General features: G+C 43.3%; 1 protein-coding gene across 1 annotated transcript in view; it reads left to right on the forward strand.

Annotated features, from left to right (window-relative positions):
- Positions 1-25,466, forward strand: part of ptprfa (protein tyrosine phosphatase receptor type Fa) — a 343,585-nt gene that overhangs the window by 230,171 nt on the left and 87,948 nt on the right. The window contains exons 19-22 of the mRNA XM_079267305.1: positions 6,948-7,057; positions 12,609-12,706; positions 22,435-22,558; positions 22,756-22,931. Coding sequence (XP_079123431.1) covers positions 6,948-7,057; positions 12,609-12,706; positions 22,435-22,558; positions 22,756-22,931 — 508 coding nt within the window. The remainder of the gene's footprint in view (positions 1-6,947; positions 7,058-12,608; positions 12,707-22,434; positions 22,559-22,755; positions 22,932-25,466) is intronic.

The raw sequence follows: 25,466 nt of genomic DNA on the forward strand, positions 1-25,466 counted from the left end.
TCCCTGCATTGGAATCAATGCGCTGAGACGTTCCATGTGGGAACAGGGCAGATCTTTAGACTGGACCAACTTGTTTTTCGCATGGGGGTCGAGACCACTTTATCAAGATTTTTACTGACTAATCACCCTCAACGTTCCAAATAACACGCCTGACGGCTTTCAATGGACTATTTCAATGGACTATTCTGGACCTAACAACGTGTCATACGTCATACTAAACCCACCAATCACAGGCCTTAACAATCCCACATAGACACTGAGTCGCAGCACATTGTTTTCAAGGATGAGACATATGACGATGTATTGAACACTCTTAGTGATAAAGAAAGTGAATATATTGTTATATAATATATCAAATTAGAATAGAGCAGGGCAAAATCTGGTTCCGAAAATCTGAATTTTGTTTGAAATTCTGTACTCAGACCTCATTTTATGCTGGCCTGCTCAGTAAAATTAGCTCGGACAGACCACAAACCTGTTGCGCTATCACTGTGGAGTGATTTTAGGGTTCACTAGGCATTATTTCAAAAGTAAAGTTCAATAAAAGTGCTTTTTTTCAGGCGGACATGAAACTTTTTCAGTTTGAGCTGTGCCATAAGTGTATCAGTTATTAACCAGTGACATATACACAATAATTAGTGTTACCTTTATTCTGGCATCAAAATTATTTAAATAGACCTTGTAGTTAGAGCTGGGGACTCTCGAGTATGGGAATGCAGTTTTCGAGCAGAGGCCTAAAAATAGGGCTCGGGCTATAAAGGTTAGGATGGGGTCAAAGTTAACTAAAGACTCCTCCCATCCGGGGTCTTTGGCCTTCAGCCTTCTCCCAAGGCACGGCAGTTAGTCCTGTGTGGGTCGCGCAGGGAGAGAGAAATGAGGCTTCTTGATTACCTCCTCTTCAACGCTGCTGGTCTCCAGTGGTTCAGGAGATCCTCCTGGTCTTCTCCCCAGCCTGTCTGCCGGTGCTGCTTAGAGCTGGCTGAACATATGACTGCTGTGATTAGCTGATGGGCTGCAGGTGTGATCAATGCCACTGAACAAACAACTGAATTATTTTACATTATATTTGATGGCATGAAGACGAGGTCACTTTTCTCATCTTAACCTGACTGTAATCCAAATGGTCAATGAATTTTTCACCCAAATAATCTCACTTTTTCAGTATGATTTGAAGTGAAGGATTCAGTCAAACACTGCCTGGATTGTGTATTTGTTTTACTAACCAGGTCTTATTAACTAACAGCTGTGTTGCTAGGGAGAGCCAATCCACCTTTAGATTTACTCGATTACAGAACTTTCTCTTTTCCTCTGGTCTTTAACCCATTCCAGGGAAACATTGTTTCCCATGTCTTACATGTAGCACATCTAATGGTGGTGATTGAAACAGAAATTATACCGTCATTCTAATGCAACTTATCCTGTCTGAAAGTCACACAGGCCTGCTCTAAAGATCTAAACTCTTTCCTTTTTTGTTGCATAATATATGTCAAGAGTTACTAATTGTTTTAGTATTCTCTCCCCAAATATGCATTTTGCATCCCAGTCACTTGTATGTCTCTTTCAGTACATTCTCCCCTTTATCCATATATACAAAGTACCATTATGCTCTCTCTGCGCCTTCACTTCAAAATGTGCCTTAGCCAGCAATGTGTGGAAGGATTTTGAGTATTGTGAGAGAATATTACAATAGTAGAAATACTAGGCCACCTGCGCTACCTGTGAGCTAGTAGTTTGCAGTGTTTGAGTGCTAAATCTCGGGTTTGAAGTTGTTTTTTAATTGGTGAGCTTTAGAGCTGCTGGTGCAGACTTTGGACAGACCAACATCTCTGTAATGGATATCCATCTGGACATCTCACTTCTCACAGGAAAAATAATGAGCACATTTCCCAAAATGTCCCAAACTATTTCTGAGTTGATTGAGGTGACAGGTGTTCGGCACAGGTCCAGTTGGGCAAACCACAACAGTTGGGTTACACACAATTATCTCCAAATAAATCCCAGAGCTGACCTGATCCATTAATAGCTGTTGGCCGGCCCGATAGATGTATAATATATAGATCGTATAACATGAGGCTTGTAATAGAATCATATGAAACCTCTGAATCTCTGTGGACTATATATAGAGTGACATCATTTTGAGAATAGTGTCCGACTATTTTCTTTTCAGTAAATCTCCAAACCTCATTTCCAGATGCCAAGTGTGCATTTCTCACCGTTCGATTGATGAGGTGTGCTTGTGAACATAAATAGACTGCAACAACACTTATTTATTTCAGCATTATTTTCTTGTCCTCTTGGCTTTTTTCACCCTGAAAACACATATAGAATCCAGACAGCATTCAATACACAAATGTTGTTCCAGCCAAGCACTGACAATATGAGAGATTGGAGTACATGACTACCATCACACCTACATCCCCCTCTTTGACTGTACCATCACACCTACAGCCCCCTCTTTGACTGTACCATCACACCTACAGCCCCCTCTTTGACTGTACCATCACACCTACAGCCCCCTCTTTGACTGTACCATCACACCTACAGCCCCCTCTTTGAATGTACCATCACACCTACAGCCCCCTCTTTGACTGTACCATCACACCTACAGCCCCCTATTTGACTGTATCATCACACCTACAGGCCCCTCTTTGAATGTACCATCACACCTACAGCCCCCTCTTTGAATGTACCATCACACCTACAGCCCCCTCTTTGACTGTACCATCACACCTACAGCCCCCTATTTGACTGTATCATCACACCTACAGGCCCCTCTTTGAATGTACCATCACACCTACAGCCCCCTCTTTGACTGTGCCATCACACCTACAGCCCCCTCTTTGACTGTATCATCACACCTACAGCCCCCTCTTTGACTGTACCATCACACCTACAGCCCCCTCTTTGAATGTACCATCACACCTACAGCCCCCTCTTTGACTGTGCCATCACACCTACAGCCCCCTCTTTGACTGTATCATCACACCTACAGCCCCCTATTTGACTGTATCATCACACCTACAGGCCCCTCTTTGAATGTACCATCACACCTACAGCCCCCTCTTTGACTGTGCCATCACACCTACAGCCCCCTCTTTGACTGTATCATCACACCTACAGCCCCCTCTTTGACTGTACCATCACACCTACAGCCCCCTCTTTGAATGTACCATCACACCTACAGCCCCCTCTTTGACTGTGCCATCACACCTACAGCCCCCTCTTTGACTGTATCATCACACCTACAGCCCCCTATTTGACTGTATCATCACACCTACAGCCCCCTCTTTGAATGTACCATCACACCTACAGCCCCCTCTTTGACTGTACCATCACACCTACAGCCCCCTCTTTGAATGTACCATCACACCTACAGCCCCCTCTTTGACTGTACCATCACACCTACAGCCCCCTCTTTGACTGTACCATCACACCTACAGCCCCCTATTTGACTGTATCATCACACCTACAGCCCCCTCTTTGACTGTACCATCACACCTACAGCCCCCTCTTTGACTGTACCATCACACCTACAGCCCCCTCTTTGACTGTACCATCACACCTACAGCCCCCTCTTTGAATGTACCATCACACCTACAGCCCCCTCTTTGACTGTACCATCACACCTACAGCCCCCTATTTGACTGTATCATCACACCTACAGGCCCCTCTTTGAATGTACCATCACACCTACAGCCCCCTCTTTGACTGTGCCATCAGACCTACAGCCCCCTCTTTGACTGTATCATCACACCTACAGCCCCCTCTTTGACTGTACCATCACACCTACAGCCCCCTCTTTGACTGTATCATCACACCTACAGCCCCCTATTTGACTGTATCATCACACCTACAGCCCCCTCTTTGACTGTACCATCACACCTACAGACCCCTCTTTGACTGTACCATCACACCTACAGCCCCCTATTTGACTGTATCATCACACCTACAGCCCCCTCTTTGACTGTACCATCACACCTACAGCCCCCTATTTGACTGTATCATCACACCTACAGGCCCCTCTTTGAATGTACCATCACACCTACAGCCCCCTCTTTGACTGTGCCATCACACCTACAGCCCCCTCTTTGACTGTATCATCACACCTACAGCCCCCTCTTTGACTGTACCATCACACCTACAGCCCCCTCTTTGACTGTATCATCACACCTACAGCCCCCTATTTGACTGTATCATCACACCTACAGCCCCCTCTTTGACTGTACCATCACACCTACAGCCCCCTCTTTGACTGTACCATCACACCTACAGCCCCCTATTTGACTGTATCATCACACCTACAGCCCCCTCTTTGAATGTACCATCACACCTACAGCCCCCTCTTTGACTGTACCATCACACCTACAGCCCCCTCTTTGAATGTACCATCACACCTACAGCCCCCTCTTTGACTGTACCATCACACCTACAGCCCCCTCTTTGACTGTACCATTACACCTACAGCCCCCTCTTTGACTGTATCATCACACCTACAGCCCCCTCTTTGACTGTACCATCACACCTACAGCCCCCTCTTTGACTGTATCATCACACCTACAGCCCCCTATTTGACTGTATCATCACACCTACAGCCCCCTCTTTGACTGTACCATCACACCTACAGCCCCCTCTTTGACTGTACCATCACACCTACAGCCCCCTATTTGACTGTATCATCACACCTACAGCCCCCTCTTTGAATGTACCATCACACCTACAGCCCCCTCTTTGACTGTACCATCACACCTACAGCCCCCTCTTTGAATGTACCATCACACCTACAGCCCCCTCTTTGACTGTACCATCACACCTACAGCCCCCTCTTTGACTGTACCATTACACCTACAGCCCACTCTTTGACTGTATCATCACACCTACAGCCCCCTCTTTGACTGTACCATCACACCTACAGCCCCCTATTTGACTGCATCATCACACCTACAGCCCCCTCTTTGAATGTACCATCACACCTACAGCCCCCTCTTTGACTGTACCATCACACCTACAGCCCCCTCTTTGACTGTACCATCACACCTACAGCCCCCTATTTGACTGTATCATCACACCTACAGCCCCCTCTTTGACTGTACCATCACACCTACAGCCCCCTCTTTGACTGTACCATCACACCTACAGCCCCCTCTTTGAATGTACCATCACACCTACAGCCCCCTCTTTGACTGTACCATCACACCTACAGCCCCCTCTTTGACTGTACCATCACACCTACAGCCCCCTATTTGACTGTATCATCACACCTACAGGCCCCTCTTTGAATGTACCATCACACCTACAGCCCCCTCTTTGACTGTATCATCACACCTACAGCCCCCTCTTTGACTGTACCATCACACCTACAGCCCCCTCTTTGAATGTACCATCACACCTACAGCCCCCTCTTTGAATGTACCATCACACCTACAGCCCCCTCTTTGAATGTACCATCACACCTACAGCCCCCTCTTTGAATCCAGTCATGTGCTGTAATAATTAAATCCAGCTGTGGAAAAACTCAAGTAGGCACTAGACATTAAACAGGAGCGGCAGCCTGCTCCAACATACTGTGAAATTCTATGCTTTTCTGAACTGATTTCTGTCAATATGGGATGTCTCCCAACTGGGATGAAAGCTGCTCTTTTGTACATGAACTCCAACAACAGTTTTTCACCATCAGTGACCTCGCCCGACTTCAAATATATCTGATTCCTAACCACCATATTGTAATGTAGTATCACCAATGATGCGCATTATCAGTATCTATGTAGAAAAGGCCAATCTTCTTGCTGATTATGTCTGTCCTTCCATTCTTTCCAAAAATACTTGAAAAGTTGCTTTATAATAGAATATTTAAGCACCTTCAGGAGCACATCAATTTGCTTTAACACCAGTAAAATCACTCTCATGTTGCTGCTATTTAGCTTTTTATAAAATTCCTACTGTTAATAATAGTAAATGTGCTTTGGCCATATTGTTGTGATTTTTCAAAAGTAATACATCTTATCATAATAGTTCACATATTTTCATAGATTTAATGGCTTGACTTACAAATGTCTCACTAATTATATCACTAATCACAAACTATTCATACGTGCAAAAGGATGAATGAATGATGTTTCTAGAGGTGTCCCACAGGGATCCATTCTTCAACCTCTTTTATTTCTCACTCATATTCGTGACTTGGCTCCTGCAGCTCCCTCTTTATTTCTGTTACTTTTTGCTTATTTAGAGACTAGCTTGTTTATTTCTCTTTGAAATTGCTCCACACTTATTTTAAAAATAAAATGTTTTAATTGTTTATTTGTTTATAGTACAAAGACCGACTTATCCCTAATCACAATAAGACCATGAGTGAGTAAGTCATTCTTACCCTATTTTTTATTCTACGTGGTTTGTATTTAGCAGAATAGAGTGGAAGCTACGCATCCTGGTCATGCTAAATCATCACCGTTTGTTACTTTGCACCAGCCTGATAGATTTGTTTCCCCGCCTTAAGTACAGCTATAACCGAATACAAACACATTATTCAGATATGCACAGATAATGTGCCCTAAACAGATACAATAAACACCACAACAACTCACCGCATCACAACTCGGTAACATCTAATCGCACAGACATTACACACACCTTGTGGAATTCACTCTTTACACTGGTGTCTGGATCTCCAATGTCCATCGAGGATGGAAATCCATAATCCCTTTAGAATCCATATAAAAAGTGTAAAGAGTGCATGGTAATGGAAAGATAATAATGCTCTATGTTGTGGATCATCAGCTGCCTGCAATCTTAATCTTGATTGATAAAAACTTGTTTTCTGTGTTTTTTTCCTCATTGTTTTCCGCTTTTTGTCTAAAATTGTTCCTAGTTTGAGATAAAGCATGGACTTTGAGTTGTTGTGGCCTGTCCTAACTTGGTCCCCTTCTCTCCCCACTTCTTCATTCCCCCAGGAAACGAACATCCCCAGCCAAGGATGAGCACATGGCGGGGGTCAAGGACTCACTGCTGGCCCACTCCTTAGACCCTGTGGAGATGAGGAGACTCAACTATCAAACACAAGGCATGGACACACACACACAACAAATGTCCAAAGCACTTATGAGCTCATATGTATTCATACTGAGCCACACATATAGTTATGCCTGCAAGTAGACTCTTATTGAGGTCCAAATGATCTCTGTTGTTCCCTGTCAGTGTGCACAGTTTGTTGCTACTCCCAGTTAATACTCCCAGATATCTGCTTAGGTTTTGGTATCCGGCCCTATCAGCACATACTGTAGTGTACTATGATTTCACAGAGAGAGGCAGGCCATCATTTGAAACATCCTTCTATAGAGCTGTGAAGTGGGGTGAGCTCTAGTTATACAACTTCACATGCTACGAAACTCTCCAGGTGGAATCGTCACGACAAAAGAAAAAAATCTGGTAGTTAAAAAGTCTAAAGTACAAGCCTGTGTGCATAAAAAGTGCTGGGTGGAAGTTAACCACAACTCCCAAGGTGCATTTCAGCAAGGAACGTCCAATGGCCGAGCTTACAATTCTGTTACGTGTGCGGCTGACGGCGGGCAGAAGCTGAAGATTGCTCTTTGAGAAAACACACCTCTCACTGGCTTCTTCTCCATCGCAATTGTAGCCGAGGCTCATGGGTATTGTAGCATTCAAAGTCATCAATCATGCCAAAATGATCGATTCAAAACCTGATTGCTCAAACCCAAAGCTGAAATAACTAAAAGTGGTGGTCGTAGAACAACCTATATTTTCGTTACAATAACCGGTAGAGTCCTACGTTTATACTTTAGTCAGTAAGATGTGTTGAGAGGATGAAGTAGAAAGAGTTATTTGTAATGGGAATACAAAATAGGTATTAACAATCAGCAGCCCCTCTCACTTTGCAACTCTACTAAAAAGGTGGCATTTTGTGTAATTTGCCCTGTTTGACATATATTGTAATGATGTTACTACAATCTCAAAACGTCCTTCAGGTTTAACAAATTCAACCCAATGCACATTTTCACAGCATGCTCTTTTGAACAGAAATACTGTTTTTGTTCACCAAATACGAACACTGTGCCCTTTTTCAAAGCTCTTATAAGCAACTGTCAATGATCAATCAACAATCAATCTCAACATGTTTCTGTTTGACTCCTGTGGACAAGTGGAGGGCGGTAGATTGATAGTTCTGTATTTGGACATACTGTGATCTATTTAGCAAATACGATTCAATCCATTTAAATGTACCTGAGGAGAAATTGTAGCCGTGCAATTTGGACAAAAGAATACGATGATTAACAGTGTCAAATGCCTTCTTGAGATCAAGAAACACAACTCCAACAACTCCCCCTTTGTCCAATAGAAATTAGATTTTTTTTTCTGTGAAGAAACAGCTGCTGTCTCACGAGAATAATTGGCTCTGAAGCCGAATTGCATTGGGTGAAGGGCAAAAGAACTGGTATTCAAATGGCAGATAATTTGTTCAGCTACCAACTTCTCTGCAACTTTTGATTTTGTTGGCAGGATACTGATGGGTCTGTAGTTACAGGTAGGAAGGGGATCTCCATCTTTGAATACTGGAACAACAGCAGCCGACTTCCAAACACTGGGAAACGCTCTGAGAGGTTGAGAGGTTGATGGTTTTGCTGATGGGATCTGTTAGTGTTGTGCTAAGTTCTTTGAGCATAACTGCATCCATACCAAATAAATGACTGAACTCACGCTAGAGATTCATATCACTGTGCTTTTCAAAACTGTTACAAATTATTGTCAAAAAATTATAATTTTGTTATGACATGACAACACTATGGTTATGGTTAAGGCACAAAAACTACTTGGTTAGGTTTAGGGGAAGATCGTGGTTCAGATTAAAAACTGGTTTGTTGAAGTTAGGGAACCTGTCACGGTTTAGGCTTTGCCCCCGGTGTTCCTGTGTCTCTGTCTGTCTGTCTGTGTGTGTGTGTGTGTGTGTGTTTCTCCTGATTGCACTCATCCTTCACACAACCTGCCCAGTCCACCCAGCTGCCTTCTATCTCCTCATCACCCCACACATATATACTCCCCTGCTTTCCCTGTTCTGGTTGTGAGATGGTCCTTCTTCGTGCCTCTGTCTGTGCCAGTCTTGTGGTGCCGTTGTGCGTGCTCCTGGTTTGTTTCTATGCCTTTTTGTGACTTTGGATTTTTTGTGTTCTGTTTGGATTTTTGCCCGCTCCCTGTTGGAGTTGTTTTGAGTTTGTTTGTTTGACTTTTTAAGTAAAGGACTTTAAGTTTAATCTTCACCCCGTCGCCAGTGTCTGTCTGCACTTGAGTCTCCGATCTGCCCCTCAGGAGTGACAGAACCTTTGTCGTCATGGTTACTGTAATGAACACCATCATGGTCATGCTAAAACAGAACGTTGATTGTCAATTGGAAAAGAACAGCCGCCTCTTGTGTTTTGTTGATCCATCCATTTATATAACGTCACCTGACTCCCCCCTTCCCTCCTGTTATAATTACGTTTAGTATTACAAACAACCTGTTTCTTTGTCTTTAACCGTTTTTCTCTAGTTTTACCGCCACTTTGCGTTCTCAAACACTTCTGTCAGACTTCTTTTACTCATCGTTACTTTTTCATCACCACCCCTCTAACTACTTGTCTTATCTCTTTCTCCCACCTTTCTTTCCGTGGGAGGTTTTAAACTGACTTTGTCATTGTGCTCCATCTCTGTTGTTTTTCTCAAATCAGATGTTTGGCATTTATCTGTGGTAGCAGTGGGGAATTTGGCAGATGTTGTTTACACCAACGGACATTCATGAAGTCATTTTGCTGCCAACCTTTGTTCTCCCTTCAGTGAACGTTCACTGGGTGGCCTAGAAGCCTCTAAAACTTCCAGTTTACTCAAACACACAGAAACTGACGGATGAATTCAGCTTTACTTGCGCTACGAATGCACAACTGTGACCTGTTAAAGATGTTTCACTGTGCTTGAAAGTTATGGTGGGAACAAAGTAACTACTAAGAAGTTACTTCACTATTTTACTTAATAAGGAATTTCTGTTGTGAATTTAACAGCGTACATGCTCAATTGAAAATCATTTTGATAATATATCAAATATAATATATATATATGTGAAAATGTTCAGCTAAAAGTAAGATAAAATACATTTTATACAATGGAATTAATATTTGAATAAATACTTTCAAAACAATATATTTAATTCCGTGTGAATTACTAGAAACGATGCACGTTTAAGTCTAAATGCAAGGTGTTTACCCAAAACTCTTGAAACCATGGAGGTTGACACAAAGTGTATGCTGTTAGTGAGGCGTGCAAGCAGGTTCAAAGTTCAAGTTCAAAGTTCAAAGTTCACTTTATTGTCAAAGTTTCCACATGTGTTATGCATACAGAAATTTCGAAATGCCAGGTATCGGCAATCCTCATATTCCACATACTTGCTTTTAAGTATAGGGAAAGACAAGGAAGGGCATTTTGTATTAATATCAGGCTGCCTCATTGGGGATAATATTGTAATAGGATGTGTTTACGCAACTACCGTGTTTGCACAATTATTCCTTCCAAGGCTACTGGCTAATATTCCATTACGTTCTTCTTTTTTAACTGTATTTGAACCCAACGTTGATGAGCCAATCCTAAGGGATTTGTCACAACCTCGTCGGTCCTTCTCTAGGGGGATGATTTTCTTCCATGACATATTACTGTCTTATTAGCACTACTATTATGATCGTTCTTGTAGACATTGGCGCTTCAACTCTCATTTAATGAATAATCCCCAGTTTATCAAGTTATTACTGAAGAGCTGGAATTGTTTTTGATGGTGAATAAAGCGGCATCAGAGGTCACTTCAGTTTTATGATGAAAAGCTAAATGCTATCTAAGAGGGGCTATCCTGCACTCCCACAGAGAAAGTCATCCTAAGAATTGAGGAAAAGAAGTAAGAGATAGGCAGGCAGATAACAGAGATAGACGTTTTGGAGGCCAATAATAGGGAACATCCTGATGGGTTCGGCCCAGAATTTCATTAGATCCCCCAGCAAAAATCATTGGGCCACTGACAGATGTGTTCTGGCATTCTTAATACTGGTCAGTTGGCCCAATCTCTGAACTTGGCCAACATATCCCTTATCCTGAAGAAATGCAAACCACCAAACAACCAGAGAATGGCCCATACTGCCCTATTAGACTGATTGGAGTTGATGGTAGAAGATCCTCCAATCTGGAAGTACCTTAGAAAGTATTTTCCTGAGCATTATCAATTTGGACCAGACCAGATTGACAATCCGGAATTGGCTCTTGACATCCAGTATCAGATGACATCTGCATGTGCTTCCCTTACTAAACTATTTAGCTGATTTCAACAATGTTAGATTTCAGAAAGAGACTTCCCTGCGCAAACAACTAATAAGAAAATAGAAAAATGTTTATTTCTCTGTACGGTTCTTTCCATAATGTTGTCACTTTTAATAAGTCTTTGCCTGTTTGTAGCAAAAACAAGCCCTTTTAGTGGACGTGCATTGATGTTGACGATGGTGTTCACCTTCAATACTGGACCAATCTCAAAAATGTTTGTCCCCATTAGTCACTCAGATACAAAAACACGAGAAAATAGGGTTGAAAAATACCAAAACTTACTAGAGTTCTATTTCAGGAAGGTATTCCTATGTCTTTTCTGTAACTTCAGTAACAGTTTGAAATATTTATTGAGCAATTTATGGGGGTATTTGCAAATACCTAGCATGATGTCCTTTTTTGGGACAGAGTGCGGGTACATTTCGCTGAACAGAACAGTAATGTGACGAAGCCTATAGGTGGTGGACCATTCACAAATTACCAACATGGCCACCCCCAGAGTCCCGTGCTGACATGGCTAAAAACTGAAGTCACTTTATCTGTTCTAGGATGCAACGCATGTTAAGAAATATTTTACAGATACATAAAGCTGCTGAACAGTGCAGAGGGTAGTAGACACACAGCTCCCTTCTCAGTGCTCCCTGTGTTCTTTTCTTTTCTCTGTCTTCTCCTAACTGACCCCTGTTCTGTTTGTTTTGCCTGGTCTTTCCCCCTGCAGGTTCCAGTGCCCTCAGTTGCCCGAACACTCCAAGTTAGTTTTCATCCCTCTTGTTTTTTACTAATGCTTCCTCCAATTCCTGCCATTTGAACCAGAGCCCTTTTATTTAACTCTGTCACCTTCTCTTATGGTCTGCCCATGTCAGCCATTCACACCAAATGGTTGTCATTAAAACTGAGATTTGAAATGAAATACAGTAGAAAGACATAAAAGATATTGAAACAAATATCAGCGTAAGATGCTGTGGATACTCTTACACTCCAGCCACCCTTCCTACTCACCTATTGCATTATGGGATTTCTTTAACCATTCAGCATGCTCGTTGACGCTCACATCACCAGTGTGGTTGTGGTATGGTGTTGAAGAGCTGCACAGTCATACATCATCCTTCTGCTCACCCTCACTGTCACCCCACATTACCGTGACCAGTTAGCTCTGAGCCTTCAACATGCATCCACACTCTAGTTACATTGTCCAGTTCGTGTGTGTGTGTGTGTATGTGTGTGTGTGTGTGTAAGATGGACTCTACTTACCACTTCACTTCTCACTGCAGGGATGAGGGAACATCCTCCCATCGCTATCTGTGACCTGGCAGACTACATAGAGAGGCTCAAGGCCAATGATGGTCTGCGCTTCTCTCAGGAGTATGAGGTAACGTCCTGCTCTTATACAGTACATGGCTTTCAGGTGAAGTGTTGGGAACGTAGAGGAGCGTGTTTGGGTTATCAGCATCTAAGATCAATCAATCAAGAATTATTAATGTCAGTAACAATTATTAATGATTATTCATGATAACGGGGCACCACCCTGCGAACAGGGACCAATAACCAAACGATAAAACTAAGTCTCATAATTAGTGTTCACTCACAATGTCAGTAGTCTGAGTACTATTACACATCCAGGGTGAAACTGAAGGGTTAAGTTCGAGCACAGACCACATATACAGTTATTATCACAATACGCATGCACAAAGTAATCACAGACAGCTGCTCTTTAAAATATAACAGAGTTCATTAAGTTCTAATACAAATGATCTAGTCAACTAATATCTAAGCTAACAACAACTATACATTCATGAGCACGCTATCTAAAATCAACAGACTATTGAAAAGAGGGGGGGGAGTGTGTGTGTGTGTGTGTGTGTGTGTGTGTGTGTGTGTGTTTGTGTGTGTGTGTGTGTGTGTGTGTGGAAAATGGGGAGAAGCGAGGGAACAGCTCAGTGACGTGTGACGTAGCTGGGACGTGGTGACGTCTCTCATGCGCGAGACCCAAAATGGCGGATAGCCAACAGGAGACCCGGTGTCTACATGTGCTGGTAGCTGTTAAGCACGTAGCTAGATTAGCTCAAAGCTATATGTGTGTGTGTGGGTTAGTAAAAGAGAAGGGAAAGGAACAAAACGAAATGAAATAAAACAAGCGATTACGATCCTCTGCGCCGCGCGGGAGTACGGAAGATTTCTAGGGGAGCAAGAACAGCGATTCTTTGTCTCAGCCGGCGGTTCTGACCTCCTGAACTGATGAGAAGCAACTTCGACCTCACTGGGCGGCTAAAGTTATCTAAACACAAATCACAGTAGCATGAAATACACTAACTTCTCCACAACCCCAACGGTCTCAGCGACTGTTAGTGTCGGAGATTATTAAGCATACACCACGTTATAAAAATGAACAGTACTTTAAGCACACAAACAAGATAAAATAAACACAAATGAAACTCTCTCTAACTCTGCCCAGAATCTATTCGCCTTACGGTACGATGCAATCGTGGTGATTGGGGGGGGGGGTTCTTCTGAGGGGTTCTTCTGAGGGGTTCTTCTGAGCTTCGGTGGGCTCAGGCAGCGCGGCAGCGCGGCTGCGGGCTGCGGAAGGTGTTCTCTCGGTGGGAGAGAATCTCTGTCGTCTGGATAAGGGACGTTCGCGTCCTTATCACCAGAGCAGACGAGGAGCTTATTGGGGAGTGGAAGTTCTCTCTCTCTTTCTGAAGAAGTCTTGCTTCTTCACTTCTGCAGGATTAAAAGGGTTCGCTTCGTGGATACGAACAACCATAAAATAGACAATTTGGTGAATTCGGCCAGCGAATATAAACTGTTAAACCTAGGTTTTTGGTTAAAAAGGGGAACAACGTTGCATGTGTGCCTCCTGCTACCCCGGAGGGATCGATGGAAAAGCATTGAGGTGGGGGCTGCAGGGTAGTTTTGTAGAAAGGTAGCTGAACCACAGGGGTCCTGGGGTGTCTTGGCCCTCGGCCAATTAGATTGCAGCAGTGCTTTCAGGTAACTTCAGGAACACATAGTTTTTGGGGGGAGGAAACTGACACCCTAATGTGAATTTCTTCAGAGTTGGGGGGTTTGGTGCTCATCAAACTACAATCAGGATGAAACATTTGCTTGCAAAAGGGAAGGCCTGACTCTCTCTTTGTTCCACAGCACATCTCGAAGCCACATAGTCAGATCCCAACAGAAGCAACACACCATTTTCAACCATAGTCAAAGTCTTTTGTTTCTTGGTAACAATTGTTGAGCTAGTTTTATGAAGAACGTTTAATGAAAAGTTAGGAAATGACAAATTCCTGTGGTGTTTATATGTTTGAGAACTGAAATACATGGTAATTGGTAAATGGACTCGTAGTTCTATAGCGCCTTTGTAGTCTTCCGACCACTCAAAGTGCTTTTACACTACATGTCATTTACCCATTCAGACTCATGGGCTAACATGCACGGTGCCACCTACCCATCAGGACCATAGACTATATAAGAAGTTGATGTAGTCATTGTGACGTTACCCATTGGTTTGTGGACTGATGTTTTGAAGGCTTGAGTTCGGCGATTTTTCCCGTTGCCATTTTAGATTACAAGCATTGCCATCTTGGCTTTTTGCAAACGTAGAGATGCCGTATACGGCTCTGGTAGAGACCTGTCAATCACTGTGTAGCCCCGCCCTAAAGCATACCCTGCTTTATGGTCTGTTTGACTCTAAATGGACCATAATGTACGAAATGAACATCATGCTGTATTGAAGAAGACTTGATGTTTACAATGTTTACTGAGGTAATAAATCAAGAGAGAAGTAGAGTCATTTTCTCACAGACAATCGGAGGAGTCGCCCCCTGCTGGTCAGTAAAAATAATTTTATATTTTACTTTATACGTTTTCAGACACTTGTGCATCTGATTCACTCGGCAGAACCGGAGGTTGCCGCCTGATCAGGACTAACTAACATTCATGCACGAGAGGCACAGCCTACAGAAGCACCCGTTGTGTTTATGGTTGTCTACACTGTAAAAAAATATAGAAGTTGAGAACACTCAAATTAATAAGAAAACCACCTTCAAAGTTTTTTTGTTTCCAGTAGACTCAACTTCAGTTCCAGCTAATTGTGTCAATAACGTTGAAGACTTTCTAATGTTTTCTGTTTTAATCCTCCGCGTCAGCGATAGTCGTGGCAGGAGGCCTTGTGTTTTTGGCCTGTCCGTCTGTCCGGTCCACTCTCAGATATCTCAGGAACGCCTTGATGGAATTTCTTCAAAGTTGGCACAAATCTCCACTTGTATATTCAAGGATGAACTGATAAGAATGGTGGTCCGAGGTCGCTGTGACCTCACGAAACATGTTTTTGGCCATAACTCAAGAATTCATATGCTAATTATGACTATTTCAAACAAAAGTCTAATAGTATAAAATTACTTTTTGGAAAGACATGGATATGAAGTGCAATTCGACTGATTGGCGGAGGTATACAACCACAAGGCGGTAATTCTAGCTTATTATTAAAGCTGATCATAGTGTAAACTTTTTTGTGAAGAAAAGAAAAAGAAAGACAATAAATAAAACATTTATTTATTCTAGTCAGGGTAGAATGCCTCTGAAATGGCAACTCAGGGGCTGGCAAATGGTCCACTGAGCCAGAAATATGAACAAGTTACATATAGGCGAGCAACTCCTTCTGGCAAGGTGACACAGGTTCATCTGAGTGTTTTGAAACTGTGGTAAAAACAATATAGTATGCGTCCATTTTCATTCAGTTGACCAACAGGTTTCTTTTTCGTGCAACTTAGTGCTGCTGCCTTTAATTGAACCACATTCAATTAATATATTAATCAATTTCCTGCATTTCTGCATTTTACTACTGCATTTTATTTCTTGCACTGTTTTTAATGTTTTAATGAATGTTCTTAATTGTTTTTAAATCTCCTTTTCTTTTGCCTTATGTTTTGATGCTTTTAATGGTTTTATGTGAAGCACTTTGAATTACCTTGTTGTTGAAATGTGCTATACAAATAAACTTGCCTTGCCTTGCCTAGTGATGTTGGAAATTGCTTTTTGTTTCAGTCAGGCCAGAGATGAATATATATTTTCTCATGGCCATCAAGAAAATCTCTATTTTCTCACTAAAATACCGAACACAGTACATTTTCCAGGCCAATTTTTCCCATGATGTGTGTTTCTACTCATGTATCGAGCTGGCTTACCGTTGCAGAGTTAAAGTTCAGCATTGTTAAAAAAAAATTTTTTAAAAGCAGAAGAAAAAAAAGGATGCTGCTAAGTGTGCATAAATCTGTGCCTCCTTTCCAAGAATAATATCCCACTGCCTTTACCTACTGTAAAAGCCAGTGAGGGATTATGGCTTGTTGATGTCCTACAAAGGAAGGTAATTTGCATTTAAAGTGGTGAATTTCCAAACGGATAAACCAGGACAGATGGGTGTACTGTTTATGCACCCCAGAAGGAAGGGGGTATATAAATTATGAAACAGCAGCTGAATCAACTTTTGTACCTTTCCAACTTTTTTCTTATCCGATGTGGTGACATGGATGGAACAGCTTAGAATATTTTGGTGAGCCGAGCAAAATGTGTCAAATTCAGATGCAACAGATGAAATGTTTGGATTGGATGATATTGAGCCAAATCCTCAATGATAAGCATGCGTACTTGTATTTACTAGTTGTCGTGAAGTGGAGCTTCTAATGACAATTCTAATTTTGACACTTCTAATTTTGAACAGAACGCGTTTACTTCTGAAACTGCAGTATTACAACTGTTAGAGTAAACAGAGCGCACTCTTGCACCCGATATATAGAGTTTTTCTTATCATCATCTTCGGCAGTTTGACAGTATGCTTATTTAGCAATCCGACTGAAATTGAATTTGCATCGCTCACCTGCACACTCACAGCTTCCTCTGCCCTCTGAATGGATCTTTTGGCGGGTTTTCAATGTGAGGATGCGGTCCTGGTATTCCTGAGCGATTGCAATCTCTGACTCAAGCGCATCCGTCTCCGTTCCGTCTTCAATGCCTTTGTCTAAGTCGAATAAACTTTCTTCTCTCGTCAACAATAGTGTTAACAGCTCACGGAGTCTCTCACAGTCTGGCACATCTTCGCTCACCTCTTCTTCAATGTGAGTTAACAGCTTCGTTGTCGAGGTGCATATTGTTTTACGCTTCTTTTTCATCCGTTCAAATTGTGTGGCCATCTCTCCAGCTAGCGTTAGCTTTAGCGTTAGCTTCCAACTTCGTCTATGCCTCCTAGACCTATTTTTTAGGCCTCTGCTCGAAAACTGCATTCCCATACTCAAGAGAGTCCCCAGCTCTAACTACAATATCTAGTTTAATAATTTTGATGCCAGAATACAGGTAACACTTGTGAGATGTGTTCAATTCTGTAATTATTGTGTATATGTTACTGGTTAATAACTGATACACTTATGGCATCTTGTATGAGATGCGGGACTTGACCGGGAGCCAGTGGAGGTTGATGAGGGTGGGGGTGATGTGCTGCCAGGGCTTTGTGTGCGTGAGAACCCTCGCGGCAGAGTTTTGTACATACTGGAGCCTGTCCAGGGTTTTGTTGGGTACCCCGAACAGGACACCATTGCAGTAGTCCAAGCGGGAGGTGACAAATGCATGGACCAGGGTTTCAGCAACAGACTCCGAGAGTGACGGTCGGAGTCTGGCAATGTTCCGGAGATGGAAAAAGGCAGTTTTGGTGACGGACTTGATGTGGGACTCGAAGGAAAGGGTGGAGTCCAGGATGACACCCAGGTTGCGGACTTCAGGAGATGGGGAGATGGAGCAGCCGTCAACCTCGAGGATGAAGTCACCAACCTTCCGGAGCAGCGCCTTGGGTGCCACAACCATGAGCTCTGTCTTCTTGGTGTTGAGTTTGAGGAGATTTGATGACATCCAGGTTTTTATTTCGAGCAGGCAGTTGACAAGGGACTGAGGGGGGAACTGGGAGGCTGGAGTAGTACTGAGATAGATTTGAGTGTCATCAGCATAGTAGTGGAAGTTCAGTCCGTGATGGCGTGATGGTCCATGTTTAGTTCTGACTCTGGGAACAGAAAGTAGACCGGTCCCAGACGACCTGAGGGGTCGGGATGGTTCATAAGGTAGCAGCAGATCAGAGATGTATTTTGGCCCTAAACCATTCAGTGCTTTGTAAACCAACAGTAGGATTTTAAAGTCAATTCTTTGTTGGACAGGAAGCCAGTGCAAAGACCTCAGAACTGGAGTGATGTGGTCCACCCTCCTGGTCTTAGTGAGGACTCGAGCTGCAGCGTTCTGAATCAGCTGCAGCTTTCTGACGGACTTGTTACAGAGACCTGTAAACACACCGTTACAGTAGTCCAGTCTGCTGAAGATAAATGCGTGGACAAGTTTTTCCAAATCCTGTTGAGACATAAATCCTCTAATCCTTGATATATTCTTCAGGTGATAGTAGGCTGATTTTGTAATTGTCTTGATATGGCTGTTCAGGTTGAGGTCTGAATCCATAACTACACCTAGATTTCTGGCTTGGTTTGTGGGTTTTAACATCAGTGACTGAAGCTGAGCGGTGATTTTCAATTGTTCGTCCTTGGTACCAAAAACAATTACTTCTGTTTTATCTTTGTTTAATTGAAGAAAATTCTGGCACATCCAGTTGTTGATTTGTTCAATGCAGTTACCCAGCCCTTGTATGGGATTATAGTCGCCTGGTGACATAGTTATGTAGATTTGTGTGTCGTCTGCATAATTATGATAACACACTTTGTTGTTTTCCATAATCTGAGCTAGTGGAAGCATGTAGATGTTGAACAGAGGGGGCCCCAGTATTGAACCTTGGGGAACACCACATGTCATTTTTGTCAGCTCTGATGTGTAATCAGCTACAGACACAAAGTATTCTCGGCCCTTCAAGTAGGATTCAAACCAGTTAAGTGCTGTGCCAGAGAGTCCCACCCACATTTTTAGTCTTTCTAGGAGTATGGCATGGTCGACCGTGTCGAATGCAGCACTGAGATCCAGTAACACTAAGACTGAACTTCTGCCATTGTCTATGTTTAAGTCGATGTCGTTGAAGACCTTAACAAGAGCAGTTTCAGTGCTGTGGTGCTGTCGAAAGCCTGACTGGAAAACATCAAAGCAGTTATTTACGGCCAAGAGGTCGGTCAGCTGTTGGAAAACCGCTTTTTCAATTATTTTACTTAAAAATGGGAGGTTAGGGTTAGGGTTAGGGTTAACCCTATAATTTTTCATCGTTGCGGAGTCTAAACTAGCTTTCTTTAGGAGCGGTTTAATAACTGCAGTTTTTAGGGCTTGTGGGAAGACACCTGAGAGAAGGGATGTGTTTACAATTTGTAAAAGATCAGTGGTCATGCAGTTTGAAATATTTTTGAAACAGTGTGTTGGTAGAATATCCAAGCAGCAGGAGGATGACTTCAGATGTTGTATAATGTCTTCTAGGCTTCTACGGTCGATTGAATGAAATTGTGTCATGATATTTGAATGGATGTTGGATCGGGACAACACATATCCTGTGGTTGATGTGGAGGCACTGATAGACAATGAAAGATGAATTTCGGGTGCATAGCTGGCGGATTTTTTGGCCAAAAATCCTGATATTGTGATAAATCTTCTAGTGTATTGAATTAGTTTGTGTATAACTGTGTATAATTGCGTAAAATGACTTGCATGGTGATTTTGCCCGGACTATTTATTTTTTTTTCAATATTTTACATGTCTGGACCAATTTTCATATTTCTTGATGATAAGTCCATCACTGCAACACAGGCGTGGGTTTTCCATCTCGAATACAGCAGGGATTTAATAGTTCAAATAAATAAGTAGAAAATACTATTTAGACAAGCATCTTTCACCATCTGTTTTTTTTATTGCAACACAAAAAACAGAACACTAACAGGTGCACGACTAAGACAAGAACAGTGAATACAGGCCAGTTAACCCAATAAGAGAACAAGGTGATGTTAGTTGAGTGTGTCGTGTTGATTTGATGTTATTGTTTGATTTTATAGTCTATAAAAGTCCTGTTTGTTAGACCGTTCCAACCTCCCCTCCTGCCCTGTGTGGGCTTTCTCGCTCTTTACATGACGTCAGTTGCTCTGATCGTCTAATAATGAAGTGAGTTACATTGGAATTAGTTGAAAGCCTGGTCTCATACAGGCGGCAACCTCCGGTTCAGCTGAGTGAAGCCAAGTGTCTTAAAACGTGCATTCTATCTAGTGTCCACCAGGGGGCGACTCCTCTGGTTGTATAGAAGTCTATGAGAAAATGACTCTACTTCTCTCTTGATTTATTACCTCAGTAACTCATTGTAAACATGAGTTTATGTCTCAATCTCTAGTTTCAAGTCTTCTTCAATACAGCATGATGTTCATTTAGTACATGATGGTCCATTTAGAGTCACACAGACCATAAAGCAGGGGATGCTTTAGGGCGGGGCTTACTGTGATTGACAGGTCTCTACCACCTACCAGAGCCGTATACGACGTCTCCTGGTCACTCTTCCGCATTCCAAATACGGTCACTTCCGTTCATCGGTTGCAAAAACAACAACATGGTGACTGGTGATATTATAACGAGGATATTGATATGGAATATGTGTTCTAGACGTGTTATACCTTTTTCAGTCTATGGGCAAATATTAAAGTGTCAGTGTGTACCATTTTGCGGGATCTATTAGCAGAAATAGAATATAATCCTCATAACTATGTTTTCATCAGTGTGTAATCACCTGAAACTAAGAATGCGAGAGGATAGCGAGAGGATCCTCTTTTCGGAGTCCACCATGTTACACCGCCACGTTTCTACAGTGGCCCAGAATGGACAAACCAGACACTTGCGAGAACCTTTCCCGTTTATACGTCACCTGAAGGCCACATACACTGCGGTAAAGTGATCCACGGAGTGTAAAACCGTGATACCACCAGCCACCATCTGACTTCTCCTTCAGTTGTGTTATTATGGTAATGAGGGCCTCTGAGCGAGGCCAACGGTTTTGCACTCTGCGGCTCACGTTACCGCAGTCTTGGAAAACGAGGAGGAACAGAGAGGTACTCTGTTGGTTGCAATCTGCAGCCTCACAAGATCCTACACACTGTGCCTTTAAGTCATTTCGTATTACTCCGTAAAAATCTGCATCTGTTCTAACCTCGTGTTTCTCTGTGTGGAAACCCGCAATCACATCTCTGTCCGTTGTTGAAGAGATTCAAATGAAAGTAGTACGAAGAATTGAAGCAATGAAACAATATCTGTAGAATATTTATCAAATGACCGATGTATGTAACTCGCCAGAGAAACGCAATGACTACACTGTCCTGTCCATAAAATATAGAGCTTACCATATATTTCAACTAGTCTACGGCCATGTTGGCGGCACTGTGGTTGCAAAAAATGTGGATGAGAATACCATTTTCAAGTATTCAAGCATCGCAAAAACACAAGAATTGGTCAAGTGGAATTTTGACCTGACTGGTGGTGCTAGAAGAACAGTCAGACGCCCACAGACATGCCCACATGTGGATCGAAACATGCTCAACGCTCTCTGCCTCTCCACAGCTGTGCTTTCCACGAGTTTGCTAGTCCGTGTTTTCATGCAGCGACCCAATCTCAACTGAGTTATCACTGTTTTTATCTGCTTTCACTTTATCTGTGTTGAGAAATACAAATCTGCCACAAGTCCTTATCTGTTCCCTCTTGATATAATGCTAGTGGTCCTGCATCACTCAACCTAATGTATGTCATGGTCCTCCAAAACCTTTCTGCATTGCTTTGCCTTCATCACTGGATCTGTTCTTTGTTATAATTAGGTACTGAGCTGCTAGGGAGGAAGGCTGGAAGGGATTTAGGAGTGTCCAACAGTCCAGTGTGTATCCATGGGGCTTAAAGATCATCCAGGGCTTTTCACATTATAGAGCCGCAGGCCGGTGGAGGGATGACGAATTAGCTTCTGTGTCACATTTATTGGTCCGGACTATTCGCTCCAAGGTATGACTGGCTTTAAAAAGCAGCAAAGAATATTGGCAGTATTGTAATGAATGGTTACCTGCTCTCTCTCCCTCCCTTCCACCTCTCTCTCCATCCCTCCCTCCTCTGTGTGTGAAGTCTGTTGATCCAGGACAGCAGTTCACCTGGGAGCACTCCAACCTGGAGGTCAACAAGCCAAAGAACCGCTATGCAAATGTTATTGCCTACGACCACTCCAGGGTCATCCTCACACCTGTGGACGGTGAGAGACACTTATTCAGACATGTCAAGAGAGGCGACTTTGCAAGCCTTTATTTCAAACAGGCTTATTTAAGCGTTAACCCTTTGTTTTTGATTTCCCCTTGTAAGTGTACTTCATCACATTTTAGTGAGAAACGCAGTTGTTTCGTTATCGGCTCCCCTCTGAATTTGCTCGCTCCGACTTGTTCCTCGCGGCAGGAGTTCCAGGCAGCGACTACGTCAACGGCAACTACATCGATGGCTATAGGAAGCAGAATGCCTACATCGCCACACAGGGGCCCCTGCCGGAGACGCTGAGCGACTTCTGGAGGATGGTGTGGGAGCAGAGGACCTGCACCATCATTATGATGACCCGCCTAGAGGAGAAGTCACGGGTAACCTTTACTTTATGCTTTGAAACATGATGTACACAACCAAGAAAGTACATCATTACCTTCAGCTACTCTTGCTATAACTCATAAAAATGTTTTTCCCGTGGTACAGAAGAGTTTGGCTCTGCAACAGCGTCATGCTGCTGGTGGACATGAGGGAAGAGGCATTCACAGCCAGCCACATGGCAGATGAGAGCTAGTAGGGCAGGGACAGTTTTCATGAGTAATGATTTCAGCCCTCTTTCACATTGTTAGTAACTCCACAACCAAGGGGCAGAACTGAGTGCCCAGGCCGTGTGCCGTTATTATTTGTGACAGAGACCGTCAGCCCTCTGCCGGAGCCAATAACACCCATCTGCGGTTCAACCGGAGGTGCAGGAAATATTAGGTGTTCTAACCTCTTCCCGAGGTAATGGATGCAGCCGATAACCAAATTGTTTCTGCCGGTGTGAGGGACTCATGCATTACAGTTCGCATGTCCCAGAAGCAATGCAGCTACTGTATGTTGAATACCATGAGATTACTAACGTACAATTTTGAAGCAAGTCTACATTTTCAACAATTCAGAACAGTGTGCAAGTACACCCCACGACACAAATATGATGGACGGAAAAACAAACAACATTGCGACAATGTTTTGTTATTAATCATTCCAGAAAGTGGCTCTATGATATTCATTTCCGTGTCCTTGCGAAATAGCTGACGAAACGAACCTCCGGGTCGGAATATTGAAGCCAAGGTGGAAGTGCCTTAAACTAGCATTCTTTGTAATGGCCATCAGGGGGCAAAAAATGTCAGATTTCTACAACGGCAAGACAGTTAGCAGTGTTGACTGGCTAGACTTGACAACATTACATTACATTACAATCATTTAGCTGACGCTTTTATCCAAAGCGACTTACAATAAGTGTATTCAACATCGGTATTCAAGAGAACTAGTCACCAGAAGTCATAAGTGCATCTCCTTTTTTAAACAAGCATCTAAGAGCATAAACCAGAGCCAAAGTGCAGAAACAAACAAATACAATAAGTGCAAGAAACTAGTATGAATACAATAAGTGCTAAGTGGAAGTCTCACGGTGCGTTCACACCAAACGCGGCGCGAATTATTCGCGCGAGTAGATTACATACAAAGTCTATGCACAGACGCGATGATACTGGAGTGACGCGAATTTGCGTCAAACACCAAGTCGCCCCAAACGCGTGAGTTGTAATTTTTCAACTTCTGCGAAAAAATGCTGTGACGCTGCGGCGCGATACACTATCAGCGTTGAGATGTTTCACCCGTCATCACTGATTTCCTGCCGTTGCTGAATGATTTCCTGCCGTTGCTGAATCAGGAAATAAATCCTGTAGCCGTCCAAGAGACCGGACCAAACTATGTGTGTACATGTGTGTGTGTAAACCATACGGTACAAACAATGAATAGACGCTGCCGTATTTACGTCTACATGACGTTATTGAGTGCTGGTGGAGCTGCTACAATGTTAGCATAGCCTAGCACCGATCCATCAGAGCTTTGAGAAAACAAGTATTTTAAAAGTGATTTGGTTGTCGTCTTGCGGAGAGAACTAACAAAACATGAATTCAGACAAATCGGCATCATTATGTAGTTATTTCGGAGTCCCTTTTTGTCGGTTTATTGCCGTTGAATCACAGCCAAATCAGTTTATTTAGTGTTCCTACAGCTGTAGTAAACAGCGACCGGTGGCTTGCTAGACAGTGAATACAGCTCGATAAAATCCACGGAGCTCCTCTGAACAATATTATGAACCAGACATGACGGCGTTTAGTCTCCCGGGATATCTGTGACTTCCACAACACGTACTAAGCAGAAATAGAGGTTATTGTTTCCATGGTTGATGGCGGGAAGTTGAATGGCTTTCAGGGCGATAAGCCCCCTCTCTGGAGCGTCCAGCGCGATTCACGCGAATGAACAGAAATGGTCCCCGGCGAGACCGGCGGCGCCAATGACGCGAATAACGCGTGTTTGGTGTGAACACGGCATCAGTGTAGTGCTTCTTGAAGAGGTGAGTCTTCAGCCTGATGAAAGATGGGCAGCGACTCTGCTGTCCTGACGTCAGTGGGGAGATCATTCCACCACTGAGGGGCCAGGACAGAAAACAGCCGCGACCGGGTTGATCGGCTGCAGGGACCTCTGAGCGAGGTAGCAGAGCGAAGCGGTCGGGCGGGGGTGTAAGGCTTGACTATGCCTGGAGATAGGAAGGAGCTGTTCCTTTCACTGCCCTGTAGGCTAGCACCAGAGTCTTAAACTGGATGCGAGCTCTTACAGGGAACCAGGCGAGCTGCAGCTTTCTGGACAAGCTCCAGAGGTCTGATGGCCGACGCCGGGCCTCCGGCAAGTAGTGAGTTGCAGTAGTCCAGGCGGGAGATGACAAGAGCCTGGATGAGCACCTGCGCCGTCTCGTCAGTGAGGAAGTGAATCCTCCTGATGTTGTAGATCAGGAATCTGCAGGAGCGTGTAACCGATGCAATGTTTACTGAGAATGCCAGTTGGTCGTCCAGGGTCACACCCAG

Source organism: Melanostigma gelatinosum (assembly GCF_949748355.1).
Source record: "Melanostigma gelatinosum genome assembly, chromosome: 4".
NCBI classification, from domain to species: domain Eukaryota; kingdom Metazoa; phylum Chordata; class Actinopteri; order Perciformes; family Zoarcidae; genus Melanostigma; species Melanostigma gelatinosum.